Source organism: Hipposideros armiger, unplaced genomic scaffold (assembly GCF_001890085.2).
Source record: "Hipposideros armiger isolate ML-2016 unplaced genomic scaffold, ASM189008v1 scaffold_477, whole genome shotgun sequence".
NCBI classification, from domain to species: Eukaryota; Metazoa; Chordata; class Mammalia; order Chiroptera; family Hipposideridae; genus Hipposideros; species Hipposideros armiger.
In genome coordinates, this window is record NW_017731827.1 from 1,276,908 (window position 1) to 1,301,523 (window position 24,616).

The 24,616-nt window shown below is 36.2% G+C and overlaps 1 protein-coding gene across 27 annotated transcripts in view; it reads right to left on the minus strand.

Annotated features, from left to right (window-relative positions):
- EIF4G3 (eukaryotic translation initiation factor 4 gamma 3) overlaps positions 1–24,616 on the minus strand; it is a 227,947-nt gene that overhangs the window by 100,969 nt on the left and 102,362 nt on the right. For 20 of the 27 annotated variants that reach the window (XM_019666684.1, XM_019666678.1, XM_019666686.1 and 17 more), the window contains 3 exons: positions 23,458–23,555; positions 21,381–21,503; positions 4,375–4,483 (listed from right to left, as the gene is read on the minus strand). In XM_019666684.1, the coding sequence (XP_019522229.1) occupies positions 4,375–4,483; positions 21,381–21,503; positions 23,458–23,555 (330 nt within the window). The remainder of the gene's footprint in view (positions 1–4,374; positions 4,484–21,380; positions 21,504–23,457; positions 23,556–24,616) is intronic. The other 7 variants (XM_019666682.1, XM_019666683.1, XM_019666685.1 and 4 more) reach the window with 1 other exon arrangement.

Genomic DNA, 24,616 nt, shown 5'->3' on the forward strand with positions numbered 1-24,616 from the left:
CCTACTTACTGTAGTGGAGAACTAAGATCAATAGGCTCTCACTGCCAAATCCCTCAGACTAAGTTGTCAGGGAAAGAGACAAAAAATATTTCAAAGAAATATGTTATTATATGTATATGTGACATATACATAATACATATTTGTTAAAATATCTGATGAAAATAGTTTCAAACTAACTGGAACAATTGCTACATGTGTCACCCAGATTACATGACACCATTACATGAAAGTACATCAGAATAACACTCTTTATGACCACAGAATGAAACCTAGATGCAGTAGACTCAACAGTAGAAAATAATAATCCTCGCATTAACAATCTAATGAGAGCATGTTGATTCAATTATTAATTTCAGGAAAAAAATTTCTGATACTAAAAATAATCAAACAAAAGGAGACCTAGGACTAAAAACTTCTGTACACTCTGGAGGAAAATCTAACATTAATGAAGAAAATTGGAAACAAAAAGTTAATGATTTTGAAAGCTCCTCATTCTGAAATAAAAATCATTTAATTCATTCATTAAAGCTTTAACATAGAAAGCTGAACAGTATAATACAGTTGATCTAATTAAACAACATTGATTTTATCTAAGAACTTTTATTATTAAGATTATGCTTTGCAGAGCCATGGTGGTTGGAAATCTAATATACTGCATTAAAAATGTTTATAACATTTGGCCATCTTGAGGAACTTGTGGGAGTTCCATTTTTAAGAATTTTTTCTAAGGAAATAATCATGCAAGAGTGAGCACAAACAGAGGTCTGGAATATTTAAGGCAACACTATAAAAGAAAAAAAAACAAAGGAAATAGACTAAATGTGTAACAATGTGGGATTTATTAAAGAATTGATGGTCTGGGCATATCATTGCATATTATTCAACCATTTAAAATAGGCTTTAAAAGATGTTTAATGATATGGAAAGTTGTTTATAATAAAAGATATGCTTTTCAAAAAGTAGGGCACAAAGCTGTATGTAAAGCATAAACCGAATTTGGTAACTTAAAAAAATATATAATACTAACATATATGCATATGGGAAAGTCTGGGACAGTTTAGAGGAGGTATTTTTTCTTTCTCCTTATCTGTAGTTAATATGATAAATGTCACATAGGAAAGAAGGAGGGAAAAACTGCTCCCTTTTATTCTCATATCGCAGTGGAACCACCTGCCAAGATAGGTGCTTTTGGTTGTCATGAGCCTCATGTAACTGAGAGGGTGCTGCTGTCACCTAATGGGCAGAGACCAGGAATACCGAGCATCCTGCAATTTGAGGGACAGTATCACTTGACAGGGAATACCCTGTCCTAAATGCCAGAAGCCCCAACTGAGCTACCTTGCTATAAATGGTTGAATTACAACAGAATACCCATTCAATGAATACCTACTTTACACGAAGTGCTTTCAAAAGGCACTAAGACTAAGGCACAAATCACTTTTATTTTTATTTAATTATCAACACCATGTTCTCAATACACTAGGCCGAATGCACTTCCTCAAAAACATCAAACAAAAATCATTTAAGCCCTGCCTTTCCACCATCAACACCAGCTGAAAACTAATTCATTCAATAGTCTTTCTCTCTATAAACCGAGCTGAGGTCTTCTCCCATGTCTTTATGAAGTACCCAACAAATGGGAAATAGCATATTTGTGTAGAAACTTGCTTTTCATGTAACCATTCTAGCTGTTCATATCAAAAACTCTAAGAAAACCAGAAGCTTAACAATGGCAGCTAACATTTATTAAATAAGCACTTATTAAGTGCCAGGAACTGGGTTGAATACCATACGTACATGGTGTCCTTTACTTCTTAAAACCACCATTGGGGTAGAAACTATTATTAAGTTCTCATTTCACAGATGGCGAAACTGAGGGTTTTAGAAATCAAGTCATAGGTTCAAGGTCCTATAACTAGCAAGTGCTGGAACCTGTAAATGATTTTCAAATCTCATATTCTTCCAGTTCAGAAAACAAAAAAAGGCTTATGAGAAAAGAATTTTTAGGTGAATCAAGCTGGTGGGAAACTTTGGGGCTAACAAGGGATTCTGTTATCCAGTGCAATACCCTCAGCAATGACATTTCCATTGGAGAGAAAAACCAATCTGATGGCATAATACACAATTTATTGATTCTGGGGGTGATATAGCAGTCTTTGAAAATAGTGCATTTTGTATCCTACCTACTTTAATTTCCAAAGAAATCTACAGTTAAGAAAAAACTTTCAAACTTCTTAAAAATTTTTTTCTGAAAAATGGTGAGCCCTAGCTAATGTTATTTGAATTTTATACATTTGGTTTAAAAAAAAATACTCCTCTGAAAACTATTCTATATAGTGGCAAGCTATGAATAGAATTACAAATAGAAAATTAAAATTACTACTGAGTTTTCTGGAGCACAGTTGGTACTAAGAGGAAGACAGCAGTAGTCCCAAAGAATTACTTGTAAGCTCCATGAAATATATTTAAAATGAAAGTTTTTCTTTTCATCAAGGTTACCTGAAACATTTGCCAATTCACTCACATCTATATCATATATCAATTTAAAATGTTGATTTTATTATTCAAATTTCCACTAAGCATAAAAAACCGAGAGGAAACTAAGAATTCTGTATACTTCCTTCTGAAAATCAAGGCCTATATATGACAAAATGCAGATGTCTAATAATCTGAAAATCTTAGCAGGTCAGAGCTATCATTATCTAGGAATATTATGAATTCTTTATCATGGTCCAGCTATAGAGAGAGTCTGCACAGAGGATATATTTTAAGGCCTCTCTGCATGGTAAGTATTCAGTATATTTAACGTAATTCCAACTAGCAAAAGGATTGTAACTGCAAAAGTAATGAAGTAAAGTTTTGAAGGGTATACCCTGAAAATTACTCTCTACTCAGACTGAAAACATTCTGAATTTTGACTCAAAGCTGCTTTATCACTGGGCGTAGGAAATGCTCTTCCACAATACCTATGATCTACCCTGCTGTAAGGTGAATGACTTTTAATATTAAAAAATTTAGCTTTAAGCATGCAAGCGTCTCTAACTCTGTACAATGCTGAAAGAAGTATTTGACAGTACAACTTTTAGAAGCATACCAGGTTAGAATTCATTATCTATCTTTTAGCCTAAAACTATCTTGTAAAACAAATACAATATAGGACTTATCTCAATTCAAGTTTACTAGCTCCTCAATACTCAAGGGAAAAAAACACAATCATATCTTTGTATCCTATAAACAACATTGAAATTAAAAATTAAAAGTTTGTAAGTGTGATTAACTTGCAGTCCTGTAAAAAATCCAATATTAAATACCTCCACTGTGATTATGTGCCAATTCCTAACTGCTTTTTAAAGAATAATTTTTAGAAAGTGTATTTACTAACATAGATTATTAAGAGGTTTAAAGGAATGAATAATTCAAGAAAACAGAAAACAAATATAATTTCTATTCATTCTTAGAATGATCAGAAACATTAAAAAAGCGTGCTCAAAGTTGCTTGCTTCCCCTGTGCCTATTGAGAACTGTTTTGCAATTTTAGCTCAAGTCAACCTAAATCCAAGTAGGCAGGAAAGAGAGCCTGTGATACCCCACTTTCTGGCATGAGATTTCCCTTAACATTTTCTATTATAACCCAAAAGGATTTGTTTATTTCAACACACATTTGGCACTTCATGGTCAAAGTCAATAGGAATAGAGACCTTGGTGTGATTCCTGCGTCACTAATAATGGCTATAATTTACTAAGCACTTTTCATATGCTAGGCATGTCCCCACAACAACCCTGTGAGGGAGGTCTTCATTATTCTGTTCTGTAAGTGAAGAAATTAAGATACACAGAATGATAACTCATCAAGACCAAACAGCTATTGTATGACGGAGTCAGAATTTGAACTCAGTACCATCTCCAACTGAGGCCACAGAAGCCAAACTTGTAAGAAGAAATATTAATGTTTTATGTTTTTAAAAATAGCAAGATATATATAAATAAATAAACACATAAAAAAATAGCAAGATACACAGGAACATGTTGTATAAATAAAACTGTGTTGTTCTTGTAACGTAATATATACTTTGATTTATTCTCCCCAACTTTGTTACCCCCCCCAAAAAAAAGTTTAAGGCAGCTAAGTTTTTACCTACAGATACATATTGACAGTGAGGCATTAATAAAATGTAGGGAGAATTTTTACTAATCACCCCTACTTTATTTACTTTCCTAGATGTTGAACACTTCGGTTTTCCATCTCGAAGACTTGTTTAAAAGTGGGTGTCTAAACAAGCCTCAGATGTTTTACTCTCACTCTTAGATGCTAAGGGCAGTGTAGTAATAAAAAGAGACTCAAGATAAGAGGGAGGAAAACAGTCACGCACAAACCTTGCTTCTGGCCGCTAGCTGCAGTGACAGGGATGCTGGCAGCGAGATGAGCGCTCTCCACAGTCCCATAGACCACAGGGCTGTGCTCGGGGACCTGGCTGGGCAGCTGCTGGGATTTGAAGTACAAAAAAGGGTGATAATGAGCGTGCGAACATAAAAACTAGCAACATGGAACCCAAGCAAGTGGGGAAGACAGCGTGGGGCAGGAAAGTTTAAAAAAAAGGAAAGCAGGGAAAAAATATATAGGCCAATTTAATAAATTCAAAAAGTACATGGGAAGACGGGGAGAAAAGGAAAGAGGCAGCAGGAAAGGGGAAGGAAAAGAGATGATTACCATTAACCACGGCAAGAGAAGACAGCACAACAATCAGTAGTACAATACACTCTCCAGCGTTCCATCTAAGGAGAAACAGGCTTTCCACCAACAACAGGTGTCCCATCGGAGAGGGAGTAACATCCTCCCACTCAAAGACCAAACGGATTTGGTCGACTTCACTTATAAACTACCTAGCAAAGCAGTTCATCTGCCACAAGCAGGACAAACAAAACATGATGGTTTTAAAACCATCTACTGTTTCAAGAAAATAATACAGAAAGGTGATTCTTGTCATTTGTCCACATAATCACACAGACGAGATGCAATTTGTGAAGTCTATAAAGGCACTCTTGCCTTAAAATATCTTTAGATTCTGAGTCAAGAATGGAATCTTTTTAGGGTTAGATATCTATTAAAGTCTCTGGCTCTTTAGAGCTTAGAGAAAACTTTCATTTCCACTCTGCCAGTATACCGAAATCAAAAATGCTCATCCAAATCCTAGGAGAGTAGGTTGAAAAAAACAGCCATTGTTCAACTTAGAGGGAACAAGAATTACACAAGAAAAGACAAGAACATTCATTCTACATCACATTCCAGTCAGATATTTGTTCTGGATTTGACGGTTACACAAAAGCCACAAAATGAAGCAGTGTCTCTCCTCGGAGATCTAAGGTCATTTTTTTATAGCTATAGTCTCCTATATTGAATCTGTCTGTGTTATCAGAGCAGAGCTACCTGCACAATTCTGATTTTGTCTTTGTTTTGGGGTTCTTCTTGGAGAGGAGGGGGGAATTAAGTTGTGGATGATTCTGGGTGCATACGGCCACTTAAAAGCGGGAGTTAATAAAAAATATTTTCAAGTCAGTAAGTCTCACGTACACTGGGAATATAAATTGAAATATATCAGTTTAAATATATCACTTATCATTTATTTAAGTAACAACGCTTTTCAGAATATAAAACATGCAATTTGTATTTGACTATATATAGATTATAAAGACAGGAATGGCAAAAATACTATTATTTCACCTATTCATTAGATCATGAAAATGCTCATATTCCACAATTGCTACTAAATAAACACTACTAAAATTAAATTTCCATTTATAAAAAATGAAGTTACTGTTTTCACTTTCAATTATGGCCAAATAAATAAATAGTGCTGCCATGATTCCTCTTACTTTGAATCCTTAGTTTCAGTGGAAAAATAATTGTATTACTAAAATTCAAAAATTAGAAAGCCTTCATAGCTGTAAATGAAAAAATGGACTCGGTTCAATTCTCAGTTCAAAAATAGCTCCAAACCAATGGAAAAATTGTTACTTAGCATTTATTAAATAGTTATCCACGTATCTCAGGAAAAACCTGTAAAGTGTGTCATTTACCTTAAAGGAAGAAAATATTAACTATTCCAATTGTCTAGGAAGTTAATAACCAAAAAAATAATAATAAATGGGTAACTGCTAAAAGTAGGTCACCAAAATGACATCCATAGATACAGTGAAATGTTTAAGACAGTAAAAGGCTACTGATGCCTCTAAACATGTATACATCAGAGAGTTTTTCAATCTAAGATTAAAACACCTTCAATCACATTAAAGAGATAACTGCACAGACATTTTTATATTAACAAAGCCCTAGGAAGATTTTATGTATAAAACATGTATAAGAAGAGTGAGATAACATGGTTAAATCACAGTTCCAAATCCAAGTATCCACTACATAGTTCTATAGCCACAAAATGCTAGGAAGCTACTTCTGTTTCCTTAAGTGTAAAATGAAAAAGAAATAAAGAGCCTTTCAGCGTTAACATTTTCTAAGCCTCTGATAGTATTGAGAAAATGATAACATATAAACAGACTACATAATCCAATACTCTTGTTTCAGGATTCTTTTTAATTTAGGATAATCTCAAATTTTAGCTTAAGCTCTAATTTTATCTCTTCTCTCCTAATGAAATAACTATAAACAGTCATGGCTTATATTGTCTAATTGACAAGTCAGAAAAATCAGGAAACACTGGCTATTTTGACTCAAAACATCACATCCAATGCTGTGAATTTTGATCCCTATAAGGAAAATGTAGCTTTTGAGTAGCTAGAGAGTTTAGGTACATGATCTATACTGCTGAGAATATTTTAAGGGATTTCAAAATCACTGCACTTCAGTCACTTTCACTATTGGGGGGAAATAAAAATTTATAAAAATAATTCTGGAAGGGCAATTAGTATCAAAATATAAAATAATTCAATAAAGATGACGTGGAAATCAAAGTTGAAATGTTAGGGTTGATCTGGCAACTCCACATTGTTGCAATAGTTCACAATTTATGTCAAGTCCTCCATCCCAGATTTTCCAAAATCAAGGCTCTGAATAGCAGAAAAAATGTAAAAATATATATATTTCTCAATTTTCAACTATACTGATAAGGGAGCATAAAGCATGGGAAGATATTAGATATGTGATAGTATCCAAGAAATGAATTCCCTTTATAAATTCTACTTGAGAATCTACTCTGTTGGAAGGTTTATATATTAAATTTGAAGTACTGGCGTTAAGGGAAATGGTAGATTTGGGCCCAAATACTGCAGGAATTAATTTTTTTAAACAGAGTGTTTACCAATGGGTAAAACAGGCAACAAAAAGCTTGAATTGTCCTAGCTACTTCTTTGTACAATTTAAAGTCATTTCTCTTTACTTAACCCACATTGTTTCTAACCAGAAAGGAGCCACCTTCCTTTACTGTCTATTTTAATCTTATATACCACAAGATGCTTAAGTACTGCCATGAGATAAGAACTTTTTACATTTTTAAATAGTTGGTGTAAAAAATAAAAAGAACAGTATTTCTTTACACATGAAAATTATGGGAAACTTAAATTTTAGTGTCCATAAACAAAGTTTTATTGGAACAGCCACTGGCATTCATTTACATACTGTACATGGCTGCTTTCATGCTACAATGGCAGAGTTGAGCAGTGGTGAAAGAAAGTATTATTGCAAAGCCGAAAATATTTACTATCTGGCCTTTTACAGAAAATGTGTGCTGACCCTTATTATAATTGAGAGACAGCCAGAGACTCCAAATAGTTATACAAATATAAGCAAGATGCTGCTGGGATTTGCTGTTATTGTAAGAGGCTATTCGACTGCTTCACATTTCATCATGTTAGGTATGTAGTTGACCCTCAGTATAGCAGAGGATTGGTTCCAGGAGTCCCCAAGAATACCAAAGTCTGGGGATGCTCAAATCCCTCATATAAAATGATGTAGTATTTGCATATAATCTATGCACATCCTCCTGTATACTTTAAATCATCTCTAGATTACTTATAATACCTAGTGCCATGTAAATGCTATGGAAATAGTTGTTATACTGTATTGTTTAGGGAACAGAAAAAAACCTGTACATGTTCAGTACAGACACAACCATCACAGGCCTAACCACACAGTACATGTCAGCAACAATTAGCTCTTTTTCCTGAATATTCTGAATTCGCAGCTGGTTGAATCTGCGGACGTGGAACCTGCGGATAGGAAAGGATGACTGCAATTGATTTGTCAAAGTCCTATTCAATGACTTTAAAATAATCCTTGTAATAAATACCTCATGTTTAACATACATGAATCCTGAGGTAAACAAGTACAGCCCCCATTGAGAAACATAAAGATTAAGCAGCAAAATAAATGACACAGAAAAAAGGGCCAAAATATGCTTCTTTAAAGTGAGAGAGAATTCTCCCAAACATTCATTAGAAATGTGTGGGTGTTTACCATATACGAAACTCTGAGAGCCCACTGGTAACTAAAACAAACAAAAATCCTTAGCTTCATGGAGCTTATATTCTATCAATGGAAACACAGTAAAGAACAAACCATATAATGGAATATTATTCAGCCATAAAAAAGAATGAAATCTTGCCATTTGTGACAACATGGATGGACCTTGGGGGCATTTTGCTAAGTGAAATAAGTCAGACAGAGAAAAACAAATACCATATGATCTCACTTACATGACGAATCTTAAAAAGCGAACAAACAAAACAAGCTCAAAGATATAGAGAATGAGTGGTGGTTGAGGGAGTGAGGGATGGGAAGATAGGTGAAGGGAGTCAAAAGGCACAAACTTCCAGTTGTAAGTTGTGAAGATGTACTATACACCATGACGACTACAGTTAACAATCCTTTATTGAATACTTGAAAGTTGCTAAGACTAAATCTTAAAGGTTCTCATCCTAAGAAAAAAATTTTGTAACTATGTATGGTAATGGATATTAACTACACTTACAGTGATGGCCATTTTACAATGTATACAAAATGTCAAATCATTATGCTGTATACCTGAAACAAATATATTACTGTATGTCAATTATACCTCAATGAATAACTATTTCTGCTTCATATTTTAAAAAAAGAATATAACAAAATTAATCATTTAATTACAAAGGCTAAAAATGCTATACTAGAGTAGTAAGAATGCAGAGATAATGTATATTCTGGGGTTCTGACTTTGTATGTGGATTTTTCAGGAAGCAACATTTAGGGTGAATTTCAAAAAATGTGAATGCAGGCCTGTGGGAGGCATAAGGGAGGAAGTGTAGGAGGAAGTATTTCAGGCAGGAGAAACAGCACATATGAAGGCTCTGAAAGGAAGAGTAATACATAATCAACCAACTTGGGGACGATGGAGAGAGGAACTCAGGAAGAGCTGGCGACTTCAGTGAGAAATGTACAGGCCACACCAAGGGTTTCAGTCTTTATCCCACAGCAATGGGAGGCCCAGGGACAGGTTTAAGCAGCAATGGGACATAATCAGATTTATGTTTTAAAAGATCCTTCTGACTATTGCATGGAGAATGAATTAGTTTTAAGAACACAATATATAGCGTTACTGTAGTAGTCCAAGGGAAATAATTTTGGTGGTAATAAAGGGGGATGTGAACGAATTGTACTTAACATAGGAAGTAACGGACAGGATTTGGTAATTGACTGATTACATAAGGTAGGGAGGGGATCAATGAGGCGGTAAAAAAATTAGATTTCTGGTGTATGTGTGCCAGTCACTGAAACAGGGAACACTGAAGGAAACATCAGGTTTGGGGAGTCAAGGGACCGGGGAGAGGAAGACCATGAACTCAAGTTTTGCATTTGACTCCCTGTGAAGACACTGAATGTAGAGATCAAGCAAAAAGTGGGATCTGTAACCTGAAGCTCAGACAAGTATCCATTATGTAATATATGGAATGACATAATCAATATCTCCTTTAATACAAATGTAATAATGCACAATGATGCTCATAGCAATAATGTAACAGTAACAATAAATGCACTGAATTCTAATGCTAGAATCACAGGATATAAGGACGAGAAGAGGTATCAACCATATGGATCGTTGTTTTTTTTTTTTTCTTTCTACAATTTTCCCAAGAAACTACCCATTTAAAAAATCTTGGGTGACATGAACTTATATTTCCAATGGTGGTTTAGACATCTCGGGTTTGGACAAGTCTAAGCATTAGTTTGTTTTCACCACTTTATCCTAGGTTCTTGGCTGCTCTGAAACAAGAATCTTATGTGTTCCACGGAAAAGCCCTTCACAGGCTAAACTGATCCCAAACACCTACTGACTATCTTACTACGTACCATGCATCAAACTAGGTGCTGGGAGTATAGTGCTGAATATGAGACACGGGGCTCCTTACATTCACGGAGCTAGCATTCTAGTGGTAGAGGCAAACAATATCCCTGAAAATAACCATGTATGTCAAATAGAAGTTAATGCTGTGAATACAATCAAAGCAGGGTAAAGGACAGAAGTGAAAGGGGCATGAAGGCGCTATTATATGGAGTGGTCAGAGACTGCATTCCTGAGGAAGTGATATCAGAAGAGGCACCTGAAAGGGGGAAAACTGCGGACCTGGAACGTGGAGGAGGGTTCCAGACAGAAGGAACAGTAAGAGCAAAGGTGGAAAGGTAGATGCAAGCTTGGCAGGCTGGACCGAGGGCAGAAGGTCAGCAGCAAGGCAGTGCTATGCAGAAGGAAGAGGAGCAGGAGAAGGGCTTAGACAGCAGCCAGAAACCAGCTGATGTAGGACCTCAGAAGGACCTCCAAAATTCTATGTGTGGACTTTTGGATTTCTTGTCACCATTGGAAAGATACTGAGCAGGTTTTCGTGGGGAAGGGATGTGATAGGATTTATATTTTAAAATAGCCACACACTCTAAGTCTTGTATAAAGAATAGACAGGGGGCTGGCCGAATAGCTCAGTTGGTTAAGAGCTGGCTTGGGAGCGCGAGGTCTGAGCAGCAGGGCCGCCGGTTTGGTTTCCACATGCGGGCCTCTACAGCTAAGATGGTGAACAACAGCTCGACCTGGAGCTGGGCTGCCGTGAGCAATGGCTGGCGAGCGACTGACTCACCTGGGATGAGCGCAATGATAATACCAACATGGGCCAGTGAAGCCACGTCCTCCACAAATAGACTAAGAACAAAAGGACAGCAACTTGTCTGTTCCCCTTTCCCAATTCCCCAATGCTGTTGCCCTCCCCCAATTCCCCAATAAAAATCTTAAAAAAAAAAATAAAAAGCATAGACAGAGAACATACTTACATTTTTCCAAAGAAGACATACAGATGGCCAACAGGCACATGATAAGATTCTCAACCTCACATCAGGGAAAAGCAAATCGAAACCACAATGAGATATTATACCTCACACTTGTTAGAATGGCTCTCATCAAAAAGGTAAGAGAACTGTTTGCAAGGGTGTGGATAAAAGGGAACTGTTATGCTCTGTTGGCCGGACTGTAAATTGGTGCAGCCAGTATTGAAAACATGGAGGTTCCTCAAAAAATTAAAACTAGAACTATCATATGACCCAGCATTTCCACTTCTGGGTATTTATATGAAGGAAACATTAACTGGAAAAGATACACGCATCCATGTCCATTGCAGCATAATTTACAACAGCCAAGTTACGGAAACAACCTAAGTGTGCATCGATAGATGAATGGATAAAGAAGGAAAATGTAGTATGTACACACACACACACACAATGGGAACTTTTTCAGCCACAAAGAAAAATGAAATCTTGCCGTTTATGACAACATTGATAGACTTTAAGGGTGTTATGCTAACAGAAATAAATCAGACAGAAATACAAATATATATGATCTCACTTATATGTGGAATCAAAAAAACAAAAAAACAAGCTCATAGAGAACAGGTTGGTGGTTGTCAGAGGCAGGGTGTGGACGAATTGGGTAAAAGAAGTCCACAAGTACAAACTTCCAGTTATAAAGTAAGTTATGGGGATGTAATATACAGCATGGAGACTGTATTTAATAATAGTACTGTATTGTATATTTGAAAGTTGCTAAGATGGTAGATCTAAACTTTTCTCATAAAATTTCTGTAACTATGTATGGTTGATGGATGTTAACTAGACTTACGATGATCATTTTGTAATATAAACAAATATCGAATCATTATGTTGTATACATGAAACTAATATAATCTAATATGTCAATTATACCTCAATAAAAAATGTTTAAAAAGAAAAGACAGAGAATAGGCAAGACAGAAGCAAGGAGATAAGTAGGGAGTTACTGCTGTCTAGAGGAGAGATCAAAGTGGCTTACAGTATAACGGGAGCCGTGACCATGGTGAGATGACCCAGACAGAACTTGCTAATATAATGGTTGTGGAATGTGAGATAAAGAGTTAAAGATGAGTTCTGAGCTCACCAATGAGCAACTGGGATAGACTGTGTTATAATTTACTGAACTAAAGAAAATGGGAGCACACCAAACACCTGAGAAAATAGTAACACAAGGTTCACAAACTCAAGTGCCTTTTTAAACCAATAGGTGACCTAAATGTGATGCAAAAGGGTATAAAACAATTAATAGAACAGTAGTACAAACTAGAGAATGTATGCCCAAGCTAAAGGCATTCAGATTAATGAAAACAATTTTTTTTCTTTAAACACCAACCTGTTAAAACAAAATGGAGAGAACCACTTCCTTGAAGGCAAAGAAAGGTTTCCAAGATGTTAGAAAATGATGAGGGGAACCCAGGCACTCAAGATAAAAGCTGTCAGGCTAAACTAGAGGATTTGAAATGATTTTAAGGTTCCAGTGGAAGGAGGAGTGATGAAACAAGAAGAAAAACTCTAAAAAAACAAGAATAATGTGGATGGAATTCTAATATATTAAAATGTATTATAAAACTATAGTATCAAAGACAGTATAGTAATAGTATTAAAACAGATCAATGGAATATAAAAGTCCAGAAATAGATCCAGGTATATATGACAATTCAGTAAATAACTAAACCAATCTCAAAACAGGGAGGCAATGATGAACTATTCAATAAATAATACTAAAACAACAGCCAAGTCATGTGATTAAAAAAGCAGCAAGATCCAAACCTAATTGTATATATTATACATCAAAATAATTTCCACATAGATCAAAATTAATCAAACCCAAGTACTAAAAGAAAATGCATATATGAGTAGTTTTATTATCTTGGGTGGGAAATATTTCAAAGTATCAGCCCAAAACATAAATTATTTAGGAAAACACAGGAATTGGTGAATATAAAAATTTCAAAACTTCCATGTGACAGTAGGTACCATTAACAAAGTTAAAACAGAATCATCTAACTAGAAAAAAATATTAAATATGTCAAAGGGATTTCTTTAACATGTAAAAAACACTTATAAATCAGAAAATAATCATTAACCCAGAAAAACACATCACCTCAAAAGAAATGTGTATGAAAGACATGAATAGGTAATTCACACATATGTACAAATAGCCAGTACACATCAAAATTCTTAACGCTACAAAAATCAATTAGTAAAAATTAAATGAGATTATTTTTAATCTATCAAATAAGCAATAATGTAAGGAAAAGAGTATTATCTTTTACTGTTGGTGGAAGATTAACTTTCTGGAGGGTAGGTCACAACACCATAACCGCCAAAATAGGTACACGAAGGAGTTCACCACAGCACTGTTAATACTAATGACAAACAGGAAAGAACAGGAATACCTATCAATTCAATAGAGTACTTCCAAATAAAGAAATACCATGTAGCCTTAAAAATTATAATAATACCTTATAGTCAAATATGAACATTTCTGCATGATCACTGAAAAAAAAATGGTAGTTATAAAATGGCATGAATGAACCCAAATATATTAAATTATAGGCATGGATATGTATATATACATATATGTACTAAAAAATGCTCGCAAGTTATTCACCAAAAAGCTAACAATGATTTAATCTCAGTATTAAAATTTAGGGTTAAAATTTCTTTCTTTACTACTCTTATTTTCCAATGAAGGTTTATAATTTTTTTTTTTTTAAGATTTTTATTGGGGAATTGTGGGGAAGGGGAACAGACAAGTTGCTGTCGTTTTGTTCTTCGGTCTAGTTGTGGAGGACGTTGCTTCACTGGCCCAAGTTGGCACCATTATTGCGCTCTTCCCGGGCGAGGCAGATCAGTCACTGGCTTCTGGACGGCCGCTCACTGCGGCTGCTGACCGCTCATGCTGGCTGCTGGCTACACATGGTAGCCCATGGCAACTCACTGCAGCAGTGGCTGCAGACTACGCCATCGCCGGCGACACACGGCAGCCCAACTCCAGGTTGAGCTGTTGTTCAGCATCTTAGCTATAGAAGGCAATGTCACTGGCCCTCATATGTGGGATCCGAACCGGGGATCTCTGGCATCCCAAGCCAGTTCTTAACCATCGTGCCACTCGGCGGGCCCGAAGGTTTATAATTTTTACACATACAAAACTTAAGTCATGTGAACTCTGAAAATAAATTTTCAATAACAGATAAAAGGCCAACTCTGAGTTTCTTGTGATCTCTTATAACACTTGCGATCCCCTACAACTATAACCACAGTTGCTAGAGGATTACGAGTTGCAATCCCATTGTTCAATGTCTGACTGGCAGTTAAGTGGTAAGGGACAGAAATTTTGCTACCTACGCAAAAATTCAAGTCATACCTTCTTTATAATTAGGATTCAGATTTAGGCTATCTAAGGTAAAATCATACCTATTTAACAGCAAAGGCCTTCCCAAAATTTGGTGAAGATTTATGAAAAAACATAATTCAATTAAAAGCAAAGGGTCATTTAAAAGAAAAGAAAATTTAATGTTATTGATGTGTCTCATAAGTGGATCTTTTCTTAAAGATTTTTATTAAAATATAGCTAACATATAGTAGTACTATATTAGTTTCAGGTGTACACTATAATATAAGTGGATCTTTATTGGGATGTCAAAACAAGTTAAAACTATACTTGCTCCACTGGCTTCCAAAAGAAGATAAGGGATCTCAATAGTGACCTTCAATCAAATTTTGTTTCCTTGTTTTAGGAAATTCCTGTAAGCGATGAAGCTGGAGAATCTTGGTTTTATTAAAAATTCAGGACAAAATCCTGTTGGAGACAGACCTGATGAGATCAACAATCCTGCTCTACAGTTCTAAGTAGAGCCCTCTGACTGTCTGTGTACAAATTCATTTGAAACAATGAAACCGATTAACCCTTGCAGCAAGGATCTCTGTTCATCTAGGCATCTCATTTTAAACCTTTGAGAGAATGTACCCCAGCTTAGTTATCTGCTTAAAGTCTACAAGGCTTGCCGTATTATTGAAAAATACTATTTTTAAGTCAAAGAAGGTTACTAATGAGAAATTATTTATTAAAGATGAAGAAAGATGTGATTTCATTCAACAACCACTATCTTTACTGCAAACATCACTAAAACAAAACCATACCTATGTTTCAAAGAAGAGAATGAGGGACCGGCTAAGTGGCGCATTGGTTAGGAGTTGACTTGGGACGCCAGCTCTGAGCAGCAGGTTTGGATCCCACATGAGAGCCAGTGTTGCTTCGCCCTCTACAGCTAAGATGGAGAACAACAACTTGACCTGGAGCTGGGCTGCCGTGAGTTGCCGGCGATGGCCATAGGCTGCAGCGCCTGCTGCTGTGGGCTACCGTGTGTGGCTGGCAGCCAGCGTGAGCTGCCAAGAGCTGCCGTGAGCGGCCGTCCAGAGGCCGGCGACCGATCTGCCTCACATGGGAAGAGCGCAATGACAATGCCAACACGGGCCAGTAAAGCAATGTCCTCCACAACTTGTCTGTTCCCCTTCCTCCGATTCCCCAGCACTATTCCCCTCCCGCAATTCCCCAATTAAAAAAATCTTTAAAAAGAAACAACAACAAACAAAAAAAAAAACAAAAAAAAAAGAGAATATTCATTCATCAGTGTCTATGACTGAGATGACAAAGTGACGCTGCAAAAGTTAAGACTGGATTTTTTAACATTATATAGATATCTCCTTCAAAATATTTCTGCAGGAACTTATCTACTTATTATTCAACATACTACATATAACATGAATATGCCCTAACTTTAGTTAACTAAAACTATAACTTTGTTGTTAAAACTATAAAATGAACTAATTAACAGGTGGTCAGAATTTAAGGTTTCCAGGTATCAAGTTTGTAAAAAGCTCTTCAAAAACTTGAATAACCGGGCTGGCCGAGTGGCTCAGTTGGTTAAGAGCTCGCTCAAGAGTGCGAGCTCTGAGCAACAGCATCGCCGGTTCAATTCACGGCCTGAGTTGAACTGCCGCTGAGCTGCCAACAAATGGCAGGATGGCTCAGCTAAAAACAAACAACAAAAAAAGCTGAATAACCTACTGACTCAAGTAATTTTCCCAAATGAAAAGAGAGGCTATATCTTTCATAAGATGTGTCGGCAATCAACAGTTTCCAACCTTTTCTATGCCCCTACACCCTATGGCACAGGACTTTTTCCCAAATTATAACTATGAGTGACTCTTATAACACAAAATGAAAAAGAACAGAAGCCGACGACTGATCTGCCTCACCCGGGAAGAGCGCAATGATGGTGCCAACTTGGGCCAGTGAAGCNTCCTCCACAACTAGACTGAAGAACAAAAGGACAGCAACTTGTCTGTTCCCCTTTCCCCAATTCCTCAGCACTGTTCCCATCCCAATTCCCCAATAAAAATCTCTAAAAAAAAAAAAGAACAGAAGGGAGTAGGGATGGGAAGAAAGGTATACATAGCTCACTAAAAAAAAAAAGAAAGAAAAAATTTAAGTGATCTTTAAAACCCCATGCCTTTGGGAGTAGACAATTTTAGAAGTCTTCTTGATTTTTACCCTACAGAGTCCCTTAATGACTTCCAGGCAGCTAGTACATTTCTTAACACAGAAAATATTCCTTGTGCCTAATTACCATCAACAGCAGAGATATGTAGCTGCAAGATTTTGATGCTGAGGTAAAGTAACAAAAATTTCCCCTTCTTTCCCACTTTAATATTTAACAGGGAACACTGAGATTATGGAGTACAAATGCTCATTTTACAGATAAAAAATAGGGGGCTTAAGGGGCTTGATGTTCTGACCCAGCATCATAAATCTGAGTGACAGCGTGAAGACCAGCAGTAAGTGTTCGAGTCCTCTGTGAGGTCCCTCCATGCGCCTCTGTGTTCTGTGGTAATCTGAATGGGCACATGCACACATACATGTATACTTTTTACATATCTGAGATACAAAACCTCAAGGAGTTATTCTACAGATCATCGTAAAGCTTAGGAAGCAGGACAATTTCCAATTCAATCTATTCTTTAGGGAAAAACAGCAGCAGCAAAAACTTGTTTCTCCTCTTCATTCTCCTCACATAAAGCCAATGCACTTTCTTTAGCATTCCTTAGCTCTTCTTAGCCTGACTGCCTGCCTGCCAGAATCAAACTCATTATCCCCCTCTGCAAACATCCCCATGCAAACTCCATGTTATTACTCTAAAGCCAGGCATCTAGGCTTGGAGAGTCACCTCTGACCCTTTCCTCTCAAACATAGAGGAACGAGGCATCCCTGTTTACCTATATATACAGTAATGGTTAATGCCTGTTATCCCAGCAAAATAATTAATAGCATCCCCATTCATTTCTAAAACTGCCTCAATTTAAATGATTATATATGGTTACCCTTTTTATAATCCTTACTTTGTAACCAATTGCTGAATATTTCTCAGACTGGCTTCCTCTCCTTCAACTGACCTCCTAATTTATTATCTGAAATGGCAATAGTCTCCTTTTCATCGGATTTCTCATCTGCATGTGCCTTTTTGCACATGCGCCCCTCTGCCTTGAGTACCCTTCTCTCTCTTTCCATTTTGCAAATACCAATCTGGGAATTCAGATTAAATAGCATCTCTGCTGTGAAGCCTCCCAGACTCTTGGAGTCATTCTCTGTGCTTCCTGAAATAACAATAATTGTAATACTGGTAACAGGTAATATTTACTGAATGCTCAGTATGCCCTGACCTTAAGCAATTTTAAGTATTTTATCTCCTTTAATTCTTGTAACAACTCTATATGATAGGTTTTATTTTCCTCATTTTTTAAAATGTGGAAGCTAAGGCTCTAGAATATTAAGTAATTTGGCTAAAGTCACAAAATTAAGTAGTGGAACTGGGACCTGAAACCAAGTGTGTCTGATTCTAAGCCAAAGACTGAAAACTTTCCCCTGTACTACCTCACCTACACCACCATTAATGGGTTTCTGTGACCCAGTACATTTGAGTCTGTGCTGCAAAACTCTGTTCCACTTGGTAACCTTGGTGCTTTCATAATTCTCTGTATACACTTCCCAGGAGGACCAGTTATATATTAGTAAGTGTCCTCTCTCTCCCTGGGACTGGGACAACCTCAGTGATAAGAAAAGGCTTTGCCATTTACAACATATGCACTGTGGCTCAAAGCAGGTACTCCATCAGGCCAAAAGCAATACAGTATGTACTATTCAGTCATAAATTCTGACACAGAGAGTTGTCTCATCTGCAGTCTTACTAATTAGCATGTGGTTCAGGATCTATCTAGAATTAGGCCAAAGCTGACAAACAAGTAGCTTTTAGGCTAAACCTAACAGGTTTTCTTTGGCTGGCATAGTGCTATTTGTTAGCAGAATCAGTTGCCAATGTTTAAAACTTGCAGATTTTTTTCCATTAATAGAGATTTCTAGCTTCTTTTGAAATGCTAGGTCAACATATTTACACACCATAACAATCAGGCAGCAGTGGCCACCTCCCTTAACCAGGGATGTCTCTCCTACTCTATTTGCATCACTATGAATTTCTGAAAAATGAAGCCAAGTGTCTGTTGCCATCATCACCCTTGTGCTGTTTTTCATTAAGAGGAAAATGAACTATTTCTAGTGTATATGTCTCTGTTAAAGCTATTTGTTCATTCCATGTATTTCGTGCATTTGGAAAGCCAACAGACTGGTAAGCATGGATTGAAATGCAAATTAACTAATAAAATAAACTGATGCTTCATGATATCACATCTCAAAAATTACTACTCACATTGTAATTATTAACCGATGGCCTTTATCAAAGAAAAATGTATGTTTAATGTGCTTTATGCTTTACGATTACACAAATACATATACTCTATACTCGTGTTCAAGGCCTGTGATCCCTGAGGAAAGATAATAGCAAAAGGATTTCTATGGCTAAGGACAGAGGGATAAGGAGAAGAGGGTGGGATCAAGCTTGGGTCACAGAAAACAAACAAACCCCACAGGGAATTAAAATGCAAAAAGATATACTAACACATGTTCAAGTTAAGAACTGAAACACAAATCAACAAAAAGTCATCAACCATATGGCTTGACAGTAACAATATTTTAATATGGGAAAATGTGGACCAAAATTTAACCAAGCTGATTAATCCTAAATTTTTGTCCCCACCTAATAGAGCACGTAAGTAGTTAATTTAAAGGTTGCTTGTCTATGTTTACTTCCAGAGACAAGATGAAATATAAGGCGTCCTTAATCATTTCAGACTTGGAATACCCCCTGCGGAAATAATGGGGAATGGTGAAAAGTTCTATTAACAATCATTGATATGACCTTACAATTCACATATCTAGATGGTCATTATTACACTTATCTAGATGATGAAAAACTGAGATAAATGTCAGCCAGAGACTATCACAATTTACAAGTGACACACATCATTACATAAAGGCCCAAGTTTTAGGCTTACTCAAAATTCAGGTTTTCAAGGGACTCTAAACACAGACATCTACGGTATTTTGCCATGTATAATGCGCTCCTGTGTATAATAAGCACTCACGTTTATGGCCCAAACGTTCAGGGGAAAAAATCTTTTGTTTTAAATTTTTAATTCAAATTTTTATTTGTTTACATTTAGGTACTTGTTTTTTGTATTATAAAGGAATTTTAGCCTTTATTTTTTAACATATTATGGTACAAGAAATTTTATGTAACAAATAATTACAAAACACAAGAACAGATACAAGGTACAAGAAATTTTATGTACTGGTAACAAATTTATGCATCATAGAAGGCCAAGAACTCTTCATCATTGCAAATTCGTCATAAGTTCAACAAAACCAATTATTGTATTCCAGGGTTTATTTTGCATAAGGATATCGTTATTGATTTCTAGAGTTACACTTTTTAACCCATAAGCATAAGTAAAAGAATTAAAAACATTTATATAGATATGGAATTAATACTACCCAAGTATAATGTGCATCCTTATTTTTCCCTCACAAATTAGGGCAAAAAGTGTGCATTATACAGGGCAGAAAATGATATTTGTGTTCTCAATTTTTAAGAATATTTAAAAGAACTTTTTAAACCTATACACTAAAATCAAGTTAACATACTATCATTCTGAAATGCGTTATATTTGATCATCCATATCACTTGTCTGTACCCTGGGCTCTGAGGAATACCTCACTATCCAGCCACAAGATGGGGAAGCAAGCAGCCCTTCCTTCTTAATAACTTTGGTTTCATCTGTCTTATATGCTAGGCTCTCACTTTAGATATGCTGAAGATTTGAAAATCACTCATCTCTGAATGGTTTATCAAAATTGAAAATAACCCAGTAAAGAAATCAAAATCCTATCAAATGTGGGGCACTCCCTTCTCTCTTTTAGTTAGTTACTAAACTCCAGCTCCTCCTGGAATGCCTTGATTTCTAAAAGCAAGAAAGTAAACTCTTGGATAATCACATTCTGCAAGAGGAACAAAAAGGTGCTTAACTGACATAATTTACTAACAACCCTTGTAAATAATTAAAGGAGACACCCTCCACTCAAGAAGCTCATTTATGTAGTCCTAAAAGTGTACCTATAATACATTTAAACATGCTCTGAATAACACAGGGAATCATCTCAAACAATACTGTTCAGTAAAAATGTTTAGATTCTCAACCCTAATGTTTACATTAATGTCGTGTTCAGCACTTAATTCCTAAGACTCCATGTTGAAAATATAAAATACTCATTTAATGATGAAGTTTCCATAGGAATGTAGCTCCTTGTGGTATCATGCAGAATAGTTCACTAGGAAGAGTGGCAGCAGCTATGCTCTGAATGTGAAGAAATACACAGAAATATCAACAATAAAAAATTGTAGTTGTAACAATTTGTAAAGAGAAACAATGTCTGTTTAAATATTTAGATATTCGAGGTTATGAGACAACTGATGGACATGAAAGTAGAGAAAGCAGCTATAGAAAAAAAAAAAAGAGTTCAGTAGAGGTTAGTGAACAAACACGTACCATCATCAATCATGGCTCACTGTCTTACCTGAGGAGGAGTGGGTGTAGACGTGGGTCTCCCTATGGGTGGAGTAGGGTTTCTGCTGCCACCTCCAGACATAATCTCCTCTGTAATATCTTTACCTCCCTGGTTTGGATCCCGGATTCTTATCTATAAGGTTACAATAAGATGGCATATTTACAGATGGGTGTCTATGTAATATATTTATAGGCATGTAATGTATTAAAAGTGCAAATTGGGAAGCTTATCAAATATCAAAGTTGATTTTATTTCAATCACAGAACCATATGGGGTCATTCAAAGAAATTTAGGCCATTAGCTCTGACATGAACTAATTAGAACAACAAGCTAAATGAGACTTAGTTGGCTGAATTTCTAGGTCAAAAAGGCAAAAGCTATTAATGTGTGTCTTACAAGCACTGTCAAATGGACTGGTTTTATTTACAATGCTTAACATAAGACGAGATTCACAAAACAGTTTTAAAATATGTAAGTTTTAAAGGCCTTAAATGGTTCTCCAACGAAATTAAAAATGTGTATACCCTAGGACTAGTAATCAGAATTTATGTTGTAGATAACTTTATATATGTATGTAAGGATATTCACTGCAATATTTTCCAGAAAAGACATTGAAACAGGTTCAAGGCCAATCAAATATCAAATATCATGGTAATTAAAAAATTATGCCACATCCTTACAATTAAATACTAAACAGCTAGGAGAAAGAATGAGCTAGATCTACGTACAATGAGGTGGAATAATCATCATGATGTATTGGTAAATGAAAAGATGTAAGATGCAGTATGTGTGGTCTTGATTTTTTTAAAGGCTACTTGTGCTTACAGATGTCAGTGGAGATGGTTCTGTAACAGCGTTGGAGTACCTGCGTCTAGGTCTTCCATCCTGGGACAGTGTTGGGACACAAAGGCCCCCTCTGCTTATCATTACCTCCAGAGCTTAATCAAAGTGGCCCTGGCTTCTTGAAAATTTCAAAGAATTCACTAATAAAACTATCTAGATCTGGAAGCTTTCTTGGAAGTAGTTTCTTCAGTAAGATTTCTAATACGAGCGATTTTTTTCAGATTTGGAAACTTGTTTCTACTGCAGTTTTAAGTAGTGCTTCTAACTGATTTGTTGTTCTTCGGTAACATCTATTATTACTGTCCTCCATTTTCATTATCTTCTTTATTAATTTTTCTGCATTCTGAAGTGTTCAAGTCCAACATCTACTGTGCTGTTTCAACATTTCCAATGCAGTTTCTCAACTTTCATGTTATGATACACTGGCATGTCCTGTTTATTATGATGTGTACACAAGTAATTTGTTTCTGATAATAGTCCAGGTTTTGAGCTTCATTAATTTCTATTAAATGAGAGTACTGCTCTCATTTAAATGAGGGTATTGTTATGATGGCACACCCACCTATCTTCTCTGTGTAAATGGAGGAGTGTCTTATAAATATCACCTATTTTTATGTGTTCTGATGGATAAGAGATTGTAAGCTACTTTTCTACAAAATGTTCTGCAATATGAATTTTATATGACTGCACTCTAATTCTCTTGGGCCTGCCTTCCTAGACAGAGGCAAAGCCCCTATAACTTATTAAAAACAATCAGAATACATTTTCTAAATTCTGCTTTGTGTTTCTTAAAATAAATCTATTCCACAGGAAGAATTTTTCTTGTCCTAAACGCTTTGCTCCTTTTTTCTTGTGCTGTTTTCCCCATCAGTTCATGTTTGGAAGTAGAGCTGATTAGGACTAGAGTTAAATGACAATCAGGGTGTGAGAACTGAGCTCCAATTCCTCCCACTTAGAAAGACCTTAGACCCTCCCAGATCTAAAGCTAGAGGGCATGTTGTCATTTAGCATTCCTAGCTCAGTACATGTTGGAAAAGTGATAACAAGCAAATGGTAACTGCAACTTCTAGTTATATTATATGCCCAAACATCTCCTCCAGGTCTAGTGGTGAGGATATAAGAATAAAAAATGGCAGTCATTTGTGAACTGAGATGAATAATGAGTACAGCTGGGAGCAAACTTATTTCATAAGTGAATGGACATTCAATTTTAAAATAAGACAAATTAGTAAAGATCTCTTACTGTTTTTTTCTCTCTCTTGGCTGGAGGGGGCTGCTGCTGCGTAGGCACTATGATAGGTGCTGACTGGTACACTGGCTGACTTGGGTAAAAAGGCGTTCCTAAAAAGTAGAACAGAATAATGAGAAGCACTCAGTTATTTTGTCAATCACTATAAAACTATTAACTGCACTGTGTCACTGGACAATCAGTTAAAAGAAATAATAAAAACAAAAACAAGCATTCTTCTCATTCATCTCTTACCACTAGCTACGCTCCACAGCTACTGAAGCGGCCAAGAAATGATTTCCAAACACTCATAAACACCTATCTTTTTTTCAGCATCCAATACAAAAATAAATAACTAAGCCCTGCTGATTGCCACCAGAGGTACCTTTCAAAACACTAACCATACTATAGCACTGCTTTAAAAAATCTATTCTGGAGGCCCATTACCTGCAACACTGATGCTCACCAAGGGTTTGTGTGTGTTCTGTGAGTGGGTTTGGTCTGGGGAGGAGAATATATGTGATCTTCGTGGGGGTAGGAGTGGTCTAATTCTTCTCTTACGAGTAACACAGCCATGGAAAGCCACCATTAAGGCTTGGCAAATGCCCTACTGCTAGGGCGGACAAAAGGCTGATAAACAGCCTGAAGATAAAGTCCAGATACTAAGAATCCAGTTCCAGGTTTCTAATTACATTGCCACCACCCTCGAACTCCACACCTGTACTCTAGCTACAACCTTTCCTAGGTTGAGCACAACAATCTCTCCGACACGGTTCACACCTTTGACTATATTATTGCCCTTTTGCCTGAAATTACCTTACACCCACATTCCTTGTATTCTCAATGAATCCTTTTTTAACTTTTAAAACTTTGACTATTACTATAATTACTATTAAGCCAGGGTGCTTAGAGGAAAGGTGGTGAGAGAAGGAGTCAGATACTGGACGTTTTGAAGGTAGAAACTACAGATTTGCTTAGCAAGTGGGAGAATGGAGGTGCTATTTATTTACTTACTGAGATGAAGAACACTGAACGAAGAGTACAGTTTAGGACATAAAAATCAAGGGTTCAATTTGGGACATGGAAAGTCTGAGAATCTTATTAGATCTTCAAATGGAGAGATCAAATAGGCGGGAAGAGACACAAGTCTAGAGCCAGAGAACAGATATCCATT